General features: G+C 39.9%; 1 protein-coding gene across 3 annotated transcripts in view; it reads left to right on the plus strand.

The window, feature by feature from the left end:
* The first annotated feature begins 683 nt into the window (after positions 1 to 683).
* nosip (nitric oxide synthase interacting protein) overlaps positions 684 to 20,886 on the plus strand; it is a 53,241-nt gene continuing 33,038 nt past the window's right edge. Inside the window, exons 1-2 of one of the 3 annotated variants that reach the window (XM_066708847.1) lie at positions 706 to 793; positions 20,426 to 20,501. In XM_066708847.1, coding sequence (XP_066564944.1) covers positions 20,432 to 20,501 — 70 coding nt within the window. In that variant the 5' untranslated portion in view covers positions 706 to 793; positions 20,426 to 20,431. Of the gene's footprint in view, positions 794 to 836; positions 1,478 to 20,425; positions 20,502 to 20,886 lie in introns of those variants that run through there. The other 2 variants (XM_066708846.1, XM_066708848.1) reach the window with 2 other exon arrangements.

A 20,886-nucleotide genomic window follows, 5' to 3' on the forward strand; every position in this document is an offset into this window, starting at 1 on the left:
TATGTTTATACAAGTTTAAGACAAAGTTTATATGGGTATCAAAGTTTTTGCAGGTACTTTTTTTTTCATCTGATCAATTGTAATCCAGGTCCGGATGACGTTTTAATTGAACTGATCCATTATCAAAATGCATTATAGTCCTGAATAGGATGGAACACGGTACAATTTCGGCTGGAAAAGTCTGGCCCGGTTTTGGCTAGCAGGCTGTAGCCCGATTGCGACAGCCGTTTCTGGCTCAGTTCCCTTGGTGTGATTCAGGGCCGTCATACATTCTGACATCGGGTCGGTTCTGGCAGCTGTCATTGGGCCAAAATCGCAAGCGTAATTGGGCCAGTATTGAGCCAGAATCAATTTGCTATCTGGGTTTGCTCTTGTCCTGTATCCAGTGTTGCGCGTTCCTTCAGTGTCCTTGTCCTGTAACCAGGGCCGTAGTCAGCTATGAGGTCACCGACGTCCGGTCTATCTATAAACATTTTGTCTAATAAAAAACAATCGGTGCTGTTTAACTGTATAATCGGGAATTGAAAACATCTGGGGCCTTGTACTGACAGGATTAGAAAGCAGGATCGGATCCGTGCTCACTGGATCCGGATCATGAAAAGCTGCTGTAGAAGCAGATCGTGATCCGGCTCCGCTGATCCGAGTGTTTGATCAGATTATTAAGCAGCGCAGGCGGTAATAAGGAGTTTCCTATTGACATGAACACCGGAACTCACATCCGCACCACAGTTAGGCGGGGGAATGAATTTAGGTGTTACACCACTCGAGGACAGAAGCTACTTTTACGCACAAGGTAATTGATTGCGTTTGTGTTTCACAGATTTTAGGAGATTGTATCTCCCATTTTGAATCGTAGCTTAGTATCCGAAACGATATACTAAACAATTGTATGCACTTAATGATTATAATAACGATGTTTTGTTTTTAAGGATTGAATGTGTTTGTGTTTTAATGTGCGGAAATATGTAGCCTATAATTGAAACCAAAAGCAGTTTTAATAACACGAATATGCATGTAAATAATTTAGCTGCAACATAATTTCAGTGAAACGTATCGAAAAGTGTACAGAATTGCTATTTGTTTAAGCATTTTTGTTACAGAGCTTTGTGGTCGGTTTAGCGGATATGTAAGTAAGAACATAAAGTTTACAAACGAGAGGAGGCCATTTGACCCATTGTGCTCGTTTGGTGTCCATTAATAACTGAGTGATCCAATGATCCTATCCAGGCTATTTTTAAATGTTCCCAAATTTTCAGCATCTACCACATTGTTGGGGAGTTTGTTCCAGATTGTTGTTGTGTTACATATTTATCTGCGCCAACTCGTGTACGCGTCCTCACAGTAAGTCCTTGGTATTCTTAAAATTGATTTAGACATAAGACACGTCTGCAGTAAAAAGTTGTTTTAGTGAAAGTATTGCTTTCTGGATCCCTCTTGTTGCCGGGCGGTCACTTTGAAGACCTTGCAAATGGGACAGGTATGTGTATACAATTAATAAGGTCTGAGGGTGTTTTGGAGTTCACTGTCTCTGCAACACTTGGTCTGGTTGGTTGTGTGTGTGTGTGTGTGTATTGCATGCCAAAATGCACATATCATACGAGAGATTATACAGGCGAAACTTGTATATAGTGCTTTCATATGTGGAACGTTTCAATGAACAAAACAACAACATTGTTAATGCGCATGCGCGATATTTTGTAAAGCACTGTATACAAGTTTCGCCTGTGTAACTTCTCATATGATCTGTGCACTTTTAACATCCCAGCTGGCACAGTTAGTTGGAATAAAGTTGCATTGACGTCAGAATCAGTCGTCAGATTTTGGTAATATGATGGTTATATATGAAAGTAGGATTGACGTTAGAATAATGTGGTTGCTACAACGTCAGAATCTGACGCAATTCCAACTTTCACATACAACCAGCATATGACCAAAATCTTACGTCGGACTTTAAGTTCTTAAATTAAACAATGCTATTAGTACACCACTCAATATATAATTGAAATAACACAAGGCTTTCATAGAAAGAAACTGAATAAAGTCATACTTTATTTAATACAATTTTGTATTAACAGTACAATTAACAATAAAAACAAAGTAAAAACATGTCATTTAGCTAGGCCAGTGGTTCTCAACCCTGATCCTGGAGGACCCCCTACCAATTCTGTTTCTTATTCCATTTGACCTCTCGATTACTTAATTGAACTAATAATATGCCTAATCTGAGCCTTACAATAATTTTAAACAGGGAGTTTCAAGTTAAGCATAATGTTATACGAAACTTGAATTGGAACATTTTATAAGATACAGGCCTACAATTTAAAAAGTCACATTTATGTAAATTATTACTCAAATGAAAGTGTTCAATTAAATAATCTGAAATCTCAGAAATTAGAATTCTGACTCTGAAGAAACAATATACCCACAATCATTACCATTATTACTGTCATGTCCTGATACTTTCTCCATATCAATCTGTTAGTTTGTTCATGAACATCACTTGTTTATGAGGACTACAACTGTGTCTTCCTGTTTCTCATTGCTGCTGCTGACTTCAGCAAGCGCTCTGACTTCAGCATGACATTTTCTTCCTCGTTTCATATATGCCATTTTTCAGTTTCAGATGGGCAACGCTGCAAATACATTTTTTTTGTCACTGGAAAATCTGGTCATTTTTGATTGCACCCCAAATATGATCAGTGTAAAACACATTTTAAACATCTACACCAGCTGACCTATTCAAGATTCAGTATTCTTGTAGCAAATTAATTAATACAACAACAGAACCTACAAGACCTGGAGCCAGTTGCAATAAAGCCATAATCTAGACTTAAAATTGACTTCAAAATGACATTTCCCCATCATGCTTTAACTAGAATGTTGTTTTGAAGTGAGTGGATTTCAAATCCTGCTTGGGAGTTAAGTATGCAGTCGGCGCCTAGTTGGTTATCCCGTGTATAAAAGGGATACAAAAGTGCATTGAAAAAAAATCTTTATTATGATTATTTTCTTAAATGAACAATTTTATTATTCAGTTTTTCTGAAAAAAAGTGCACCGGATAATGTGAAATGGGAGGTTTTCAACACAACAACAAATACAATATGCTACAATTGTATCTCGGGTCAGGATAAATAATTAGCCTATACATGCAGTGAGTATTGTTATTGTGATGAGCCAGACCATATTTAACGTTGGTCTGAACATTGTGACCAATAGTGGGATGCTGTTGTTATTGTGAAAATATGGGATAAAAGTAATGCTCAGAAGGTATATGGGGACTTTTTCTGACTGTTATTTGTGTTTGGGATTGGCTTGAGTGTAGAGGCTGCGTAGTTGCCTGTATTGAACTGAACTCTGCACCTGCACTGTGTGAGAGACCTAGGGGGAGGAGCACGAGAGAAACCAGCAAACCTCACTCACCTGTACTAATTCAAGTTCACACAGTATGTTACAGAAACGGGCAGTATAATGTAAAATCTCATAATATTCAACATTATTAACTGTCAACCATGTGAACGCTCCATTGATTCTATATTTACTATTTATGGACAGCAGGGACGTGGCCACGGCCCCACCTGAAATGATGCTGGCCACGGCCCCCCACTACGAATGCCGTCAGGCCCCACCGCTAACGTGAACAAAACACCGTCAGCGCCCCCCCCCACTAGCTTGAACGAAACTCCGTCAGAGCATTGATGATAGGAATGAACCTCCTCAATTTGCCTTGTGCCCCCACTCGGCCACCCCGTTGAACATTTTCTCGACAGTAATGCACGATGAGTGTGGGGGTGTCCTAACAACACACAGACACAGCTTCGGCTGCAAAGGGTTAAGATTACTTTCAATGAAAATATAGAACCAATCAATCGCATATATGTTTACATCAATATAAATAAGTTGTGATTATAAACTCATCGCATACACCTGTAATCAGACCTAATGTCATGCGTCACTGGTTTGTTTGAGCAGATTTGTTTACTTCCTGGCATGCATTTAGTTTAGGCCACCTTTTCGCCCGCATATGTGATCACACTTAGGCCTCCTAAAACCGCAAATGTGAACAAATGTCTGAAAAAAGCCGGACTAAATTTGAGGCGGCCCAGGGCCAGCCTAATAAGTGTGAACGGGGTGTTAGAGTATGTACCTCGGTGAGCGAGGGTGTAGGGTGTAGCGCGATGCTAAAATCAAATGGGACACACTTCAGCATTCAGCGCCTTTACCTTTGACCACAACAATGTTTGTTAACAGGGAAGTATCTATCTATCTTTTCTTGTCAGATTGTAGTTTTAAAGAATAGACTGCTACAGCATTTGCACTGTTAAATCATGATTATAGAATATTTTTATATTATCTATGTATTATAATTTCCTTTATAAATGTAGCTATCTACAACTGCCTAGCTAGCTATATTAAATTAGTTTTATATTTCAGCACTTCAGCACTAAAACCTTTAAGAACATGAGAAAGTTTACAAACGCGAGGAGGCCATTCGACCCAACTTTATTAATATCGTTTGCTTATATTCAGGGGCATTGCAAAATCCATATAATATTGAAAATCATGAAAAGTCAACTTAGTGAAAAATATTTTTTTAGGACAATAAATATATAATAAAGGTTAGTTAGTTAACATGGCTGTATTAACTAGATATTTTTCAATTGCTGTTATTTGCAGGGGTTTTATTTTTAATTTCTCTCTCGCTCGCTCGCTCTGTGTGAAAAGTTATATATACAGTACTGTGCAAAAGTTTTAAGCAGGTGTGGAAAAAATGCTGTAATGTAAGAATGCTTTCAGAAATAGACATGTTAATAGATTATATTCATCAATTAAATGCAAAGTGATGAACAGAAGAAAAATCTACATCAAATCAATATTGGTGTGATGACCCTTTGCCTTCAAAACGGCATCAATTCTTCAGGGCCGGCCTGAGGTACAGGCGGACTAGATGGTCGCCTAGGGCCCCAGAATATATAAATATACAACATATATATTTTATTAAAGTTCCAAATGAGCACTTCTGTGCTGCGCTCAATATGCTGGCTGCAAATGCAGTGACTGACATGTAGCTTTAGCTGCCTTAAAACTGAACTAGTGCTGGAGGTGTGGGTCAGGTGTGGGTTACAGCGGTGCTGTTGATGCGACAGCGCTACAAGGTGGAGAGAGACGTCATCTTTTAAGAGCATACCTGTTGGGTGTAGAAAAGAGGATGGTGATAAGGTAGAGCAATTACAGAAGTTGTAATTTATTTCACTTCACGGCTCACCTGTTGTCGAGTGATGCTTGTGTGTGACCGCAATGCATTAAACAAGTGTGGAAGAAACTCAGTCTTCAATCAGGTTGGAATGTTTATTGCGATGCCTTTATTACATGCAGCATGGAGAACAACAGTGAATCAAGAAGATTCCAGTGTTCCATACTAAAAGTCAGAGCTTTTTATACACGCAGAAGTCAGAGATCTGGTTATAATTAAGACGCCATTACATACTTACAAGTCGTTATCTTAAAAGCTAGCTAAGCAGAATGTCATTAGAGGACAGAGTTCATAGGTCAATACAAGGATTTAAGTAGCAGACACTCAAATCATACTTTTTGTCATTGTCTCCAAGAGGTCAAACTACCTTCTGGCCTGACCTGTGACTCGAGCAGAGTGTCTCCAGTGAGGTCAAAACACGTCAGGGATATTTATGCTAAATTTCATGTAAATATGATGGATATAAGTGTATGTTGCTGAGGAGTTTATGAAGAGAATGTCAGCGGAACTTTAACAGAGATTTTCTGTGTTGTGTGTATTCCAAGCAGTGGGACGTATTGAGGAATTAACATGTATTAACAAATTATATATAAATCAATTATCCAGCTCAATCACATGAAGTAATAATTCATTTTAATAACTGGTTGACCCTCCTTTGACAGCAACCAAACATTTCCTGTCCAACGGGCAGGAGGAATTTTGGACCATTCCTCTTCACAAAACTGTTTCAGTTCAGGAATATTCTTGGGCTGTCTGGTGTGCTCTCTTGCTCTCAACACATTGCTCTCTTGAGGTCATGACACAGCATCTCAGTCGGGTTGAGGTCAGTACTCTGACTGGGCCACTCCAGAAGTCATATTTTCTTCTCTTGACGACTTGTGTGTTTTGGGTCGTTGTCCTGTTGCATCACCCAACTTCTGTTGAGCTTCAATTGGTGGACAGATGGCCTTACATTCTCCTGCAAAATCTTGATTAAACTTGATGATAGCAAAGCATCCCCAAACCATGATGCGCCCCCCCTCATCCCAGCTGTGAAATATGGTGTTTTGATGTTGGTGTGCTGTGCCTTTTTTCCTCCACACTTAGTGTTGTGTGTTACTTCCAAACAACTCAACTTTGGTTTCATCTGTCCACAGAATATTTTGCCAGTAGCGCTGTGGAACATCCAGGTGTTCTTTTGCAAACTTCAGATGTGCAGCAATGTTTTTTTGGACAGCAGTGGCTTCCTTCCGTGGTGTCCTCCCATGAACTCCATTCTTGTTCAGTGTTTTATGTATCATAGACTCATCAACAGAGATGTTGGCATGTTCCAGTGATTTCTGTAAGTCTTTAGCTGACACTCTAGTATTCTTCTTAACCTCATTCAGCATTCTGCACTGTGCTCTTACAGTCATCTTTGCAGGACGGCCACTCATAGTTTCAGCACTGTTGCTACTCTCCCTTTCTCCATTGATAGACAATTTGTCTTACCTTGGACTGATGAACATCAAGGCTTTTAGCGATATTTTTGTAACCCTTTCCAGTAGGGATGCACCGATTAATCGGCCAGCAATCGGTATCGGCAGATTATAGGCAAAAAATGTAATAATCGGTATCTGCTGACTACTTAAAAATGGCTGATTACTTGCGACCAATTGTGGTGTCTGAAAATGACAGATAATATAGTGCCAGGCTGCTTTGTTGTATATAAGGTGAGAGCTTTCATACTTTTGCCCCTTCCCACTGGCTTAACCGTCTGGACCATGGGCGTTGCTAGACCCCTTTTACTGGGGCACGTGCCCCAGTATAAATCTGCTGTGCCCCAGTAAAATCTTAAGTTTGAGTTTTAACAATTTACTTTGTCAGTGCATTCATTTAGATTGATAATCCCTGAAAAAAGAAATGGATCTAAATGCAACGCAGTAACCCAATCAACGCTTGTAAAAGCAAAGCAGATTAACTGAAAACACAAACTGATGCATGCGTGCCTGTGTGCTGCTATAATAGCCACTGCAGTGCGCACACAGAGTCCAGGTGTCGGCACGCAAGTCAGAATTTAAGTAGGTTTTGTTATTTGCATATACAGTGTATGCCTTTTATGCCGTAAAACATGTTGAGAATGTTCATGTACAGTATGTTGAAGATACTTAAATATTTTCATAAAGATTAATATCTCTACATGTTTACCTTTCCCAGTACTTGTTGCAGTGTAGGAGTAGTGGGTTAAGCAAGGGAAGTTTGTATAGTGCATTTTGTTGCACAATTATTGCACGCAGCAGGCTTTCGGAAAAAAAAAAAAAAAGCGATATGAGTAATGGGGAGCATGTGCCCCAGTATAGTTTTATGTCTAGCAATGCCCCTGGTCTGGACGCGTCCACGTTTTGTGGACGGTTAACTATCTGCTGCCAGACGTGGCCGTAAGCGTCTGTTAAGCCCACTAAGGAAATACTTCAATTTCAGAAGCAAAGATGTGTGCTTGACTTGTAGACAGACAGGGAAGAGATCAACTACATTGTCGAAAGATATATAATCTCAAGTGCTGTGTGGGATCACGAAGAAATTAGTTTTATTAGCAGCATGGAGTGAAATCCACATACAGAAACAATGAAATGTTTTACTGCTTACAGTTAATATCCGAGTGTATTAAAAACTTGGATTTCATAGAACCCCGGTGCAGTATCGTGACTAGTTGAACAACTGGACGGTGTTTCAGGCTGTTGTTTTGTAAATGGTTTGCAGGTTTGTTGTATAACGGCCCCGCAGAAAGAATCCATATGAAGGCGAACTTGATTTAGTTAACGTATGCCCATTTACAAGTTAAATTAATGAATGCATAAATACAGCAGATCTGGGTTTCCCTCTAAAACATTGAGGACTGGTTTAATAAATGCATCCATAAGTCCATAAATGCCATGACTGAAATGTACACACTAGTTAAATTATAACCTGCTATATTGTAGCTGCTGTTACTGTATGATTACTCGTTAAACATGTATTTATTTAAACTGTAACTTTCCCTGCTTTCGTCTGCTAAGTAAATTAAAAATAATTTGGCAAAAAGTGTAGCAGTTACAAATCTGTAGTAAGAGTAGTAAGGTAAGGGAGTCACGTTGTGCCATTTAAAATGCATATCTACTAGCACATATCTTGATGATGATTACAATAATAATAATAGCACACTTATTTTATTGTTGCACATGGAAACGTTTTCTTACAGTAATGTAATGCTTGTCTGAATTTAATGTTGTCTATACACAATTAGCTCTTCGTAGTATCTTTTAACAGAAAAGTGTATTTATTATGCTGTCTCCAATCACATAAAGCATAAAGAATAAAATAGACACAAAAGCCCTTTGCACATCAGGCTCTATCACTCGTAGTGTTGTTTTCTGTCTTTTTTTTTTTTTTAACGAAACTTCTTCCATTGACATTTTTTTATCTTTAAAATACAGACAGTGTAAATAAATGGGTGTTTAAAAGTAATTGTTTTAAAGTTCGTTCTTTGTGCAACTTACGTTAAAGTACGTTATGAACTAGTCTGTCTGAAATATATGTTCTTTCCCCACTCATTTCAGATAACATATGCATAATGCATGAAGCCTGCTTCTATAGTAGTGAATAATAATCTTAAGAATTTGAATAAGATATGCACTTACATGCATATTTAATCAACCTACTGCATTATCCTATATTGTACGTTATTAAATACACTAATCTGTAAAGAAATCGGAGATAATGTGTTCTTATTGAAACTATTACCACAGTATTAATTACAAAATGCCACCAATGCTTGTACCCCATTCATACAAATCCGAAGTAAAATAGACTACCTCCGCTGCAGGAAAGAAATGTCGGCTTTGTAGACGGGTTTCTCTTTGCGTTCCTTTAATTTCTAAAAAATACACCATATGTCAAATTGGTGGCCTTTTATCATATGTCTGAATGGGGTCTTTTCTTATTCAAATATATGGGAAAATAACTTGTATAATTAAAATTTGCTGAAATTAGAATCCTCATCAGAAGCAACATTTTTATTTTATTTATGACAGGGTAGAAAGTTGCTGAAATGTCAAAACATCAGTATCGGCATCGGCCAATTAGGTTATATGAACATCTGCTATCGGATTCGGCCAATAATCGTCTTATCGGTTCATCCCTACTCTTAATCACCAAGTCACCAATTCTTAATCTTAGGTCTTCTGAGATTCCTTTTGTTCGAGGCATGGTTCACATCAGCCAATGCTTGAGAATAGCAAACTCAACATTTTGGAGTGTTTTTTAGTGCTGCAACTTTCGACTATTAAAATATTTGAGTATTCTGTTGATTATTTTTTCAATTAATTGAATAATGGATATACGGCATTATTGAAGCTTTCAGTCATTTTATACTTATTATAGCCACCCCTTATTAATGCCATAATTAAAACCTTTACATGATGTAACAAAATACAGACTCCGTGCATACATTATATACATGCAGCATTGTGCCTAGATACTATGTACAATAGTATAGAGAGAAACCACTTAATATAATTCAAATTACAAAATATCTGATAAATCAATTATATAATGTTATTTAGTTTACGGGCTGTGCATTAATAATTAATAATAATATTATTATTATTATTATTATTATTATTATTAAGTAAATTGGTTTGGCTACCCCCAAAATCTGCTATAAATTAAACACTGTACTGCATCATTGTATTCTAATGGGGTAAGGGGCTTGGAAAGGCAGAGGTGTGTGCACAGGGAATGACATTGATGCCCCAAAAGACTCAAACTCCCAAAATGCAGCGCCATAATAACATGAAGCTCAGTTCTCAGTCAGTAACACAAGATGCAGGCAAAGATCTTGAAAAAGACGGACTGATGCAGGAGAGCACAATCACTCAAAGGTTACAAACCAAGTGTCTGAGTAACATTAGTATGAAATGCAAAAAGTCTCCGTTAAACAACTGAAACATTAGCTTTAATAATATAAATACATTTGACAATACAGTACACAGGTTTTTCTATTGTTTACTATAAAAACAAAAATACATTATTTTTCTTAAATGTCCGTTTACGTTTTGCTAACTGTTACACTTAGGGTGATAACCAGTCCTGCATTTTAAGTCATTATTTTCAGATAATTGTCAGACAAATCGTTCAGATGTCCCGGTTTTGTGAAGCACAAAATGAGAACACCTGGATCAATTTAAATGATGAGCTAACACAAACACGAATAAAAGATAACGATAGCAATAGCTGGGTTTTTAGCAAAAAAAAAAAAAAAATCACGGTCACTGTGAAAAAGGCAGGAAATAGTGCTTTATGAACCCCCCCACTGTTTCACTTATGTTTATGTGCTGTAAAATGTCTCGGCTTGAAGTGAGTCTCTCTGGTACGCACATCATACTGGCATTTTTGACGGTCGGACTGCGTTCTCATATGTTGTCATGCAAACTGATTAACCTTATCTAAGTGGCCCTGTAGTTGGTGCACATACTCCAGTCCCATCTCTGTAGCGGTGTCCTTAACAGGTGGCCTGACATAAAGCATTTAAGTGTGCGTTCTGAGCTCCCTGCTGAACATGATGGACGCAAGAGTGCAGCCAGTAGTCTGGTGGACCCCAGTTCTGTATGCCATGAGTAGCAGAGGGAGGTGCGTGTCCCAGTCACGCTAGTGTTGCTCAACGAAAAGGGATAGTCCTAGCAATCAGAACAAAGTGATTGCCTCACTCCATGGTCGGCAGAGGCCCGAGAACGTCAATGGCCACTCGCTCCATAGGCTCACTTACATTATACTGGTGCATTGGAGCTCTTGCTTGGTTTTGGGGCCCTTTTCTCGCTGTGCAGGCATCACAGTGTTGACACCAGCTCTCCACATCCCTTTTACAGCGTACCCAGTAGAAGCACTGCTGCATCCGCTGTAAGGTTTTAGTAATTCCGAATTGCCCTGCTGTTGGAAGGTCATGTGCAACTCTTAAAATAGAGGGCTGGATAGCAGTGGGCACCACTAACTGCCAAATAGTGCAATCTCCCCCCAGCGCCCACCATTTCCGATAGAGCACCTTGTCTTTCACCTCCAAGCTGTTCCATTAAGTCCATGACGCCTTCACTATGGCTCCATGTGGGGCGATTTCTTCCCATTTAGGCCTCTGACCCTCTTGCTTCCAATTCACAACGGGTGCAATGTATCTGTCAGCCTTCTGTAGGACTGCTAGTTGCTCACTTGTCCACTCCTCCAGTGGCTGCTCTGCTGTCTCCCTTATGATCCTGACCCCACAGACCTGTCTGTCATTCTCCTCCCTCCGGTAGCAGTACAAGAAGTTTGCCTCCAGGCAGGGTTGTCGAGGGTGTTAGCGTTGCTATGGTTGCGGCCTGCTCGATGCTTTACCTCAAAATTGTACTGCTGCAGTTTCTCTAGCCACCGGGCAAGCTGGCCTTCTGGATAGTGGAAGCTCATGAACCATTGCAGTTTCCTGCGAGAGCATGGCACCCACACCGTGGTTACTAAAATCAGTGTCCAGGATGAAGGTGTGTTCTGGGAGAGTATAGTATAAAAATACTATAACAGATGGTAATATGAAAATACACCATAGGCCAGGGATGGCAAACCTTTTTTGCTTAGAGTACCCAAAGTCTGGTTTGTATACTTTGCCAAAGGTGCCAAAGTGCCAAAGGGTGTCAGTGATTAAATTAGGTATATAAAACTTTATACAGGCGCTAAAGGGCATTTTTTTAACCAATATTTATATGTATTTTTTGTTGTTATTAAGCAAACATGCCAACAAAACAAATCGCAATACAGAAAAATCTGAAAACTATGGACAGGTATAACCATCCCACCCACCCACCAACTGCATCTTCTGCCAACCCACCCCCCCCACCACCACCACCACCACCACCTTGATCCTCCCCCCCATATCCTTCTGTAGTTTGGAGAGCAAGTGCAGCTCCAGTCTGCTAATGGGAGTCTGCTGCAGAATATTAAGCTGAATGAAGCGAGGCACATATTCTTCCCAAAAAGGATAATAAATATGCAGGTTCCATTTTTGCTCACAGATTATTGTCAATTTACAAATATAAAAAAGCAATAGTAATAGTAACTTCACTGGCTCAATCATTTTTGGAATATGTGCCTTTTTATTTTTTACAATGAGAATCTTTAATCCTCATTCAAATTAAATCAATCAATCTTAATTGTATATAATGGAACACCATGCCAAATCATGTCACAACATTAAAGAATAAGTGCATCATACAATGAATAAATCATTTAAATGTTTCAGTATTGCTACAGTGCAGTAAAATGCATGAATCCCATTTCATCACACATTATGTATGAGGATTATAATGCTAAAGTATATTTTAAAACCCCATTAAAATCACAATCTACCCCCAAAACAAAGTCCCACAGATTCTCCTACTGCCCTGCCTTTGCATAAAAGAAGTAGAAGTTTGTTAATTTGGCTGCATTAGTCACCCATAATGTTTTGTTTTGTTTGCACTTGCACTCAATCATTATCAATGCACCTTTTTTCAACGTACAGTGCATCCGGAAAGTATTCACAGTGCTTCACTTTTTCCACATTTTGTTATGTTACAGCCTTATTCCAAAATGGATTAAATAAATTATTTTCCTCAAAATTCTACAAACAATACCCCATAATGACAACGTGAAAGAAGTATGTTTGAAATCTTTGCAAATTTATTAAAAATAAAAAACAAAAAGCACGTGTACATAAGTATTCACAGCCTTTGCCATGACACTCAAAATTGAGCTCAGGTGCATCCTGTTTCCACTGATCATCCTTAATGTTTCTACAACTTGGTTGGAGTCCACCTGTGGTAAATTCAGTTGATTGGACATGATTTGGAAAGTCACACACCTGTCTATATAAGGTCCCACAGTTAATAGTGCATGTCGGAGCACAAACCAAGCCATGAAGTCCAAGGAATTGTATTTAGACCTCCAAGACAGGATTGTATCGAGGCACAGATCTGGGGCAGGGTACAGAAAAATTTCTGCAGCATTGAAGGTCCCAATGAGCACAGTGGCCTCCATCATCCATAAATGGAAGAAGTTTGGAACCACCAGGACTCTTCCTAGAGCTGGCTGCCCGGCAAAACTGAGCGATCGGGGGAGAAGGGCCTTAGTCAGGGAGGTGACCAAGAACCCGATGGTCACTCTGACAGAGCTCCAGCGTGTCTCTGTGGAGAGAGAAGAACCTTCCAGAAGAACAACCATCTCTGCAGCACTCCAGTGGCCAGACGGAAGCCACTCCTCAGTAAAAGGCACCTGAAGGACTCTCAGGCCATGAGAAACAAAATTCTCTGGTCTAATGAAACAAAGATTGAACTCCTGTCTGGAGGAAACCAGGCACAGCTCACCTGGCCAATACCATCCCTACAGTGAAGCATGGTGGTGGCAGCATCATGCTGTGGGGATGTTTTTCAGCGGCAGGAACTGGGAGACTAGTCAGGATTGAGGGAAAGATGAATGCAGCAATATACAGAGACATCCTTGATGAAAACCTGCTCCAGAGCTCAGACTGGGGCGAAGGTTCATCTGCCAACAGGACAATGACCCTAAGCACACAGCCAAGATAACAAGGGAGTGGCTACAGGACAACTCTGTGAATGTCCTTGAGTGGCCCAGCCAGAGCCCAGACTTGAACCCGATTGAACATCTCTGGAGAGATCTGAAAATGGCTGTGCACTGACGCTCCCCATCCAACCTGATGGAGCTTGAGAGGTCCTGCAAGGAAGAATGGGAGAAAATGCCCAAAAATATGTGTGCCAAGCTTGTAGCATCATACTCAAAAAGACTTGAGGCTGTAATTGGTGTCAAAGGTGCTTCAACAAAGTATTGAGCAAAGGCTGTGAATACTTATGTACATGTGCTTTTTTGTTTTTTATTTTTAATACATTTGCAAAGATTTCAAAAAAACTTCTTTCACATTGTCATTATGGGGTATTGTTTGTCGAATTTTGAGGAAAATAATGAATTTAATCCATTTTGGAATAAGGCCGTAACATAACAAAATGTGGAAAAAGTGAAGCGCTATGAATACTTTCCGGATGCACTGTATATACAGTGAGGGGAAAAAAATGTTTGATCCTGTGCTGATTTTGTACGTTTGCCCATTGACAAAGAAATGATCAGTCTATAATTTTAATGGTAGGTGTATTTTAACCGGGAGAGACAGAATAACAACAAAAAAATCCAGAAAAACGCATTTCAAAAAAGTTATAAATTGATTTGCATGTTAATGAGGGAAATAAGTATTTGACCCCTTCGACTTAGTACTTGGTGGCAAAAACCCTTGTTGGCAATCACAGGGGTCAGACGTTTCTTGTAGTTGGCCACCAGGTTTGCACACATCTCAGGAGGGATTTTGTCCCACTCCTCTTTGCAGATCCTCTCCAAGTCATTAAGGTTTCGAGGCTGACGTTTGGCAACTCGAACTTTCAGCTCCCTCCACAGATTTTCTATGGGATTAAGGTCTGGAGACGGGCTAGGCCACTCCAGGACCTTAATGTGCTTCTTCTTGAGCCACTCCTTTGTTGCCTTGGCTGTGTGTTTTGGGTTATTGTCATGCTGAAATACCCATCCACGACCCATTTTCAATGCCCTGGATGAGGGAAGGAGGTTCTCACCCAAGATTTGATGGTACATGGCCCCGTCCATCGTCCCTTTGATGCGGTGCAGTTGTCCTGTCCCCTTAGCAGAAAAACACCCCCAAAGCATAATGTTTCTACCTCCATGTTTGACGGTGGGGATGGTGTTCTTGGGGTCATTCCTCCTCCTCCAAACACGGCGAGTTGAGTTGATGCCAAAGCGCTCGATTTTGGTCTCATCTGACCACAACACTTTCACCCAGTTCTCCTCTGAATCATTCAGATGTTCATTGGCAAACTTCAGATGGGCCTGTACATGTGCTTTCTTGAGCAGGGGGACCATGCGGGCGCTGCAGGATTTCAGTCCTTCACGGTGTAGTGTGTTACCAATTGTTTTCTTGGTGACTATGGTCCCAGCTGCCTTGAGATCATTAACAAGATCCTCCCGTGTAGTTCTGGGCTGATTCCTCACCATTCTCATGATCATTGAAACTCCACAAGGTGAGATCTTGCATGGAGCCCCAGACCGAGGGAGACTGACAGTTATTTTGTGTTTCTTCCATTTGCGAATAATCGCACCAACTGTTGTCACCTTCTCATCAAGCTACTTGGCGATGGTCTTGTAGCCCATTCCAGCCTTGTGTAGGTCTACAATCTTGTCCCTGACATCCTTGGACAGCTCTTTGGTCTTGGCCATGGTGGAGAGTTTGGAATCTGATTGATTGATTGCTTCTGTGGACAGGTGTCATTTATACAGGTAACGAGCTGAGATTAGGAGCACTCCCTTTAAGAGAGTGTTCCTAATCTCAGCTTGTTACCTGTATAAAAGACACCTGGGAGCCAGAAATCTTGCTGATTGATAGGGGATCAAATACTTATTTCCCTCATTAACATGCAAATCAATTTATAACTTTTTTGAAATGCGTTTTTCTGGATTTTATTGTTGTTATTCTGTCTGTCACTGTTAAAATACACCTACCATTAAAATTAGAGACTGATAATTTCTTTGTCAGTGGGCAAACGTACAAAATCAGCAGGGGATCAAATACTTTTTTCCCTCACTGTGTGTATAATATATATATATATTGATATACTTAAATAATTGTTAAACTAACCCATTTTGCCATAGCCGCCGCTGTGTAATCTTGCATTCTTAACACAGAAGATGGCTGACCGAAATCTCACTCAAAATCAGATGTTGGCAAATGTATTTCTAGTATATATATATCTATGCTACAGCCATACCAAAGATCCTCTATTTAAACAAGATAGTCAACACCCTCTTTTCTTCCATCTTTGAGAGACACCGCATTATGTAATGCTCTCTCTAGTAGCGGCTTCATGAATCACACGTATTTTCCTGTATAATTGGCTACAAGGAGTCAAACTCAGAATGACCTATTCTCCCAGCACTTGCTCATGGAATTACCCTAATTACACATCTCAATTAGTGTACTTGACAAAAAAGCTTTACACATAAGTTGTATATATTGTTCAATATGTTGAAAATAAGTAGCCCCACATAGTTTAAATGTTCAAAGGTGATACTCTTGCAATGAGGTTCATTCAGAAACCGTTGCTATGGCAATGTGTTGATGCTACAGCTGTGATCAACTTGATGGACACATAGTCCACTGTCTCACCCACAAACTGTTAAGCTTCTATAGCAGTTGCAGGGTATTAATTAAGCACAGCTTTATATTGAAGAAAAAATGTTTGCTTTCGACCACAATTTCTAACCCTATTTACTGATGACTTTCCCATAGATCTGAATGCAGTCGCTGTCACAGTCACTTTAGTCATTGTTCTTATTGAAACACTAGCCAGTTGAGCAGTCTTTGTGACTGAAGCTCCTGCTATTGTGCCCCAATAATGACCCATCTTTCATAGTCACTTAGATCCTTTCCTCTTGCCATCTTGATCCAAAATCGAGGTCAGCTGTGCCTGCTCAGCATTTTTATACATGCCACATAGCATGATATGATGTGAATTGCTTAATTGTATCATGCAGTACACCTCTTTGGAGGCATCTACATTCGTTAACGGAAGGATTTACAAGTTGCCATAGACGGACACAGGGCAGTACAGGTGAAAGGCAGCCATCGTGTTGTGTTCCTAGTTTCAGACTTGGCACTTAGCAGTCTTAACATTCCTGATTTTGTTTTAACGGCCTTGAAGTTAATCTTGTCTGTAGTTTGCCTTAATTGAAGTCAATTCAGTACTGCTGCTGAGTTGGTGAAAGTAAATGGGTTGAAGAAAAGGTGATTTAGCAGGACTAGCAGGATTTCAGTTAAGTGAGTTGTGCCAGGTGGATCCAGTTGGAGCTAGTTAGGTGTGAATTGGGGGCAGGTAGACAAAAGGGTACTTAAAGCTGCTGTTGAGAGAGCTGCGCTGTTTCTCGGTAACAAAGTCGAGCAGTTGACCATGGGACAGAAAAAATATTAAAAAATAAAATAAAAAACTTGCAGAATTTAGAAGCATGTGGCCACTACAGTGTTATGTTTGCAGAATGATTGCCTTCCTGGATGAACTCATCCAAGAAGATTTCAATTGTGAATGTTGTCAGCATGTTGAAATCCTAAAGATCAGGATCTTTAAAGACACATTTGAAGAGTTAGGAAAGAAATTCAAGAACAGAACCCCCATGGTAGTTTTCTCCTAAATACTTCTTATACCATGTGCATGGCCAGGGAGACAGGCTGAGATTAGAAAGTTTAACAAATGGTTGACATCTTGGTGTAGGGAAGAGGGTTTTAGATTTATGGAGCATTGGTCTTTCTTCTGGGATAGATGGGAGCTGTACAAACCGGATGGTCTACATCTAAACAGAAGGGGGGCTAATGCATTGGGAGAGCGTATGTGCAGAGTAATTGAGAATCTTTATCTAGGGACCAGGGGGGCAGGGAGCTCTGACATTGGGAGATGTTCCACTAAGGAAAGAAAACAAACATAAGAAGAACATAAGAAAGTTTACAAACGAGAGGAGGCCATTTGACCCATCGTGCTCGTTTGGTGTCCATTCATATCTAAGTGATCCAAGGATCCTATCCAGTCTATTTTTAAATGTTCCCAAACTTTCAGCTTCTACCACATCGCTGGGTAGTTTATTCCAGATTGTGACTACTCTCTGTGTAAAGAAGTGTCTCCTGTTTTCCGTTTTGAATGCCTTGAAGCCCAATTTCCATTTGTGTCCCCGGGTGCGTGTGTCCCTGCTGATCTGGAAAAGCTCCTCTGGTTTGATGTGGTTGATGCCTTTCATGATTTTGACAAGTTTTGCTAACTATCCCATAGTCCAGATCATTAATATAGATTAGAAAAAGCACAGGCCCTAGTACTGATCCCTGTGGAACTCCACTAACAACCTCATTCCAGTTAGAAGCGACTCCTCTAATCGACACCCTCTGTTTCCTAGACATTAACCAGTTCATAATCCATCTACTTACATTACCCTGAAGCCTACAGCTTCCAATTTGAGGATCAGTCTTTGGTGTGGAACCTTATACTTAGATTTTCAAAAAGCTTTTGATATCATATGCTTTCATGTGATCTACAGCTGCAGTTGCATGTTAAAAACAATTCTAATCAATTAGTAAGACATGATCTGCCTCGTCTAAACCCATTTCCAAGAATATGGTTTTCATTAAGATGCTCCTCTATTTTCTGTCTAATCATTTTTTCAGGTGATGCAGGTGAGACTGATTGGTCTGTAATTTCCTGGCTCAGTTTTGTCCCCTTTCTTGTGGATTGGTATGACATTTGCCGTCTTCCAGTCAGTTGGCACATCCCCTGTTCTAAGTGTCTTTTGGAATAATTGAGTTAGCGGCCTATAAATGATTTCCCTCATTTCTTTAAGTACTGTTGGAAATATCCCATCTGGCCCAGGTGATTTGTTGGTTTTTAATTCTGCTAGTCCCTGTAGTACCTCCTCTTCATTTATCCTGATCTCTCTTAGGGTTTGACTGGACTGATTGTCAATGTGTGGCATGTCATCTGTTTTTTCTTTTGTAAAAATCTCTGTGAAATACTCATTTAGAACATTTGCCACATCTTGTTCGTTTTCCAAGATACCTCCATTTTTGCCCTTTATCTGTTTCACTTCCTCCTTTATTGACCGCTTGCTGTTGTAATATTGAAAAAAGCTCTTTGCATTGGTTTTAGCTCCAAGAGCTATGTTTCTTTCTATTTCCCTCTTTGCTTTCCTGATCCCTTTCTTAAGATCTCTTTGCAGCTCAACATATTCTATGTATTTTGTTTCGTCACCATCCCTTTTATATGTGCTATACAACATTTTCTTTCTCTTGATATTTTTTTCACCTGGGCCAGATGGGATATTCCAAACAGTACTTAAAGCTAGGGTGTTTAATCCAGAGAGGCTAGCTGTTAGCAAGCTTGTTTTGAAAGTATAGAGCCTGCTCTCGCTTCAGTGGTGTCTCCAAAGCCACGCCTCCTCCATAACACATGAACACACACACACACACACACACAGCAGAGTCTAAGCGCCAGGAAGAGAGACGTGTTGGTGGAATCGATCACAACGGTTTCGGATGACCTCATGTCTGATTTGCAGGTTTAACAACTTATTTATGGTTATTATGTTTAAAATAAAAAATAAAGAAAGAAGGAGCATAAGGTAGCTGCGGCTTGCTTTCCATTCTCGCGCTCACTCTGCACAGCATCAAGGAACCCGCACTGATGACGTGTGATTGTCTGCGTAAACAGTTGCGCAGCATTATATAAATATAGATTGACAGACGGGAAGGACATCCTATCATTATATTCGGACCGAAGGCAATTATTTGGTCGATCATTGTTTAGTCCTGTCCCTTCCACAGAAGATCTATATATATATTTTTGCATTTAGACCACTTAAAGTATTGATTGCTATCAGGATGTGAAGAGGCTTTCAACCAGTATAACAAAAATGTTTCTGGAAAAGATTGCTCACCCTACCTTTTAAAGTTAGGGAAATTATTTATAGGCCACTAACTAAATTATTCCAAATGATGCTTAAAACAGGGAATGTGCCAACTTACTAGAAGATGGCAAATGTCATACCAATCCACAAGAAGGGACAAATCTTTGCCAGGAAATTACAGACCAATCAGTCTCACCTGCATTACTTGTAAAATGTTGGAAAAAGAATTAAGACAGAAAATAGAGGAGCATCCTAATGAAAACCATATTCTTGGACATAGTCAACATGGGTTTAGACGAGTCCGATCACGTCTTACTAATGTATTCAAATTTTTTGGGACACAAATGGAAATTGGGCTTCAAGGTGGAAAACAGCAGAAACTTCTTCACACCAGAGAGTTGTCACAATCTGGAACAAGCTACCCAGCGATGTGGTTAAAGCTAAACATTTGGGAACATTTAAAAATAGACTGGCTTTAGACACCAAACAAGCACGATTGACTGAGCAGAGTCTGGGGAGAGGCTCTGTGTGGGGGGCTATATCCACCACAACATTTCAGTGCAGACTCGGGGTCATACCAAGTTAAGTGCGTAGAGCCTATTGCAGTGGAAGCTCGAACACACACTTCCTGACCCAGTCCCTTCGTCTGTCTTCCTCTTTTGGGTTTGCAGGCTGCAATGACTCGCCATGGAAAAAACTGTACAGCAGGAGCGGTCTACACTTACCATGAGAAGAAGAAAGACACAGGTGAGAGAGTGGGAGGGTTAATCCTATACTTACACACTGACTGGCTGCATACTTTGGGGTCATGCCACAACAACAACTCAACCAGAAAAGGGACATTTGGTTGCCTAACCCTGTAAGATTTTTTTTTTTTTTTTTTTTTTTTTTTTATAAATATAAATTCACCAGGACACATTGAGTTTAGGTCAACCTTTGGGAAATAAAAAACATGTTTTTATTTCCCAAAGGTTGACCTAAAGTGCAAAAGGCTTGACACGAAAATCACCCTGGGCTCAGATTTGATGCTACAATCATATGTTGCACATTGTTCAGTTAATTGAATAGGGATATCAAAGAACCCAGGTGTTCTTGGATAGATCTCTCTCTCTCTCTCTCTCTCTCTCTCTCT

The sequence above is a fragment of the Amia ocellicauda genome, chromosome 7 (assembly GCF_036373705.1).
Source record: "Amia ocellicauda isolate fAmiCal2 chromosome 7, fAmiCal2.hap1, whole genome shotgun sequence".
Classification (NCBI taxonomy): Eukaryota; Metazoa; Chordata; class Actinopteri; order Amiiformes; family Amiidae; genus Amia; species Amia ocellicauda.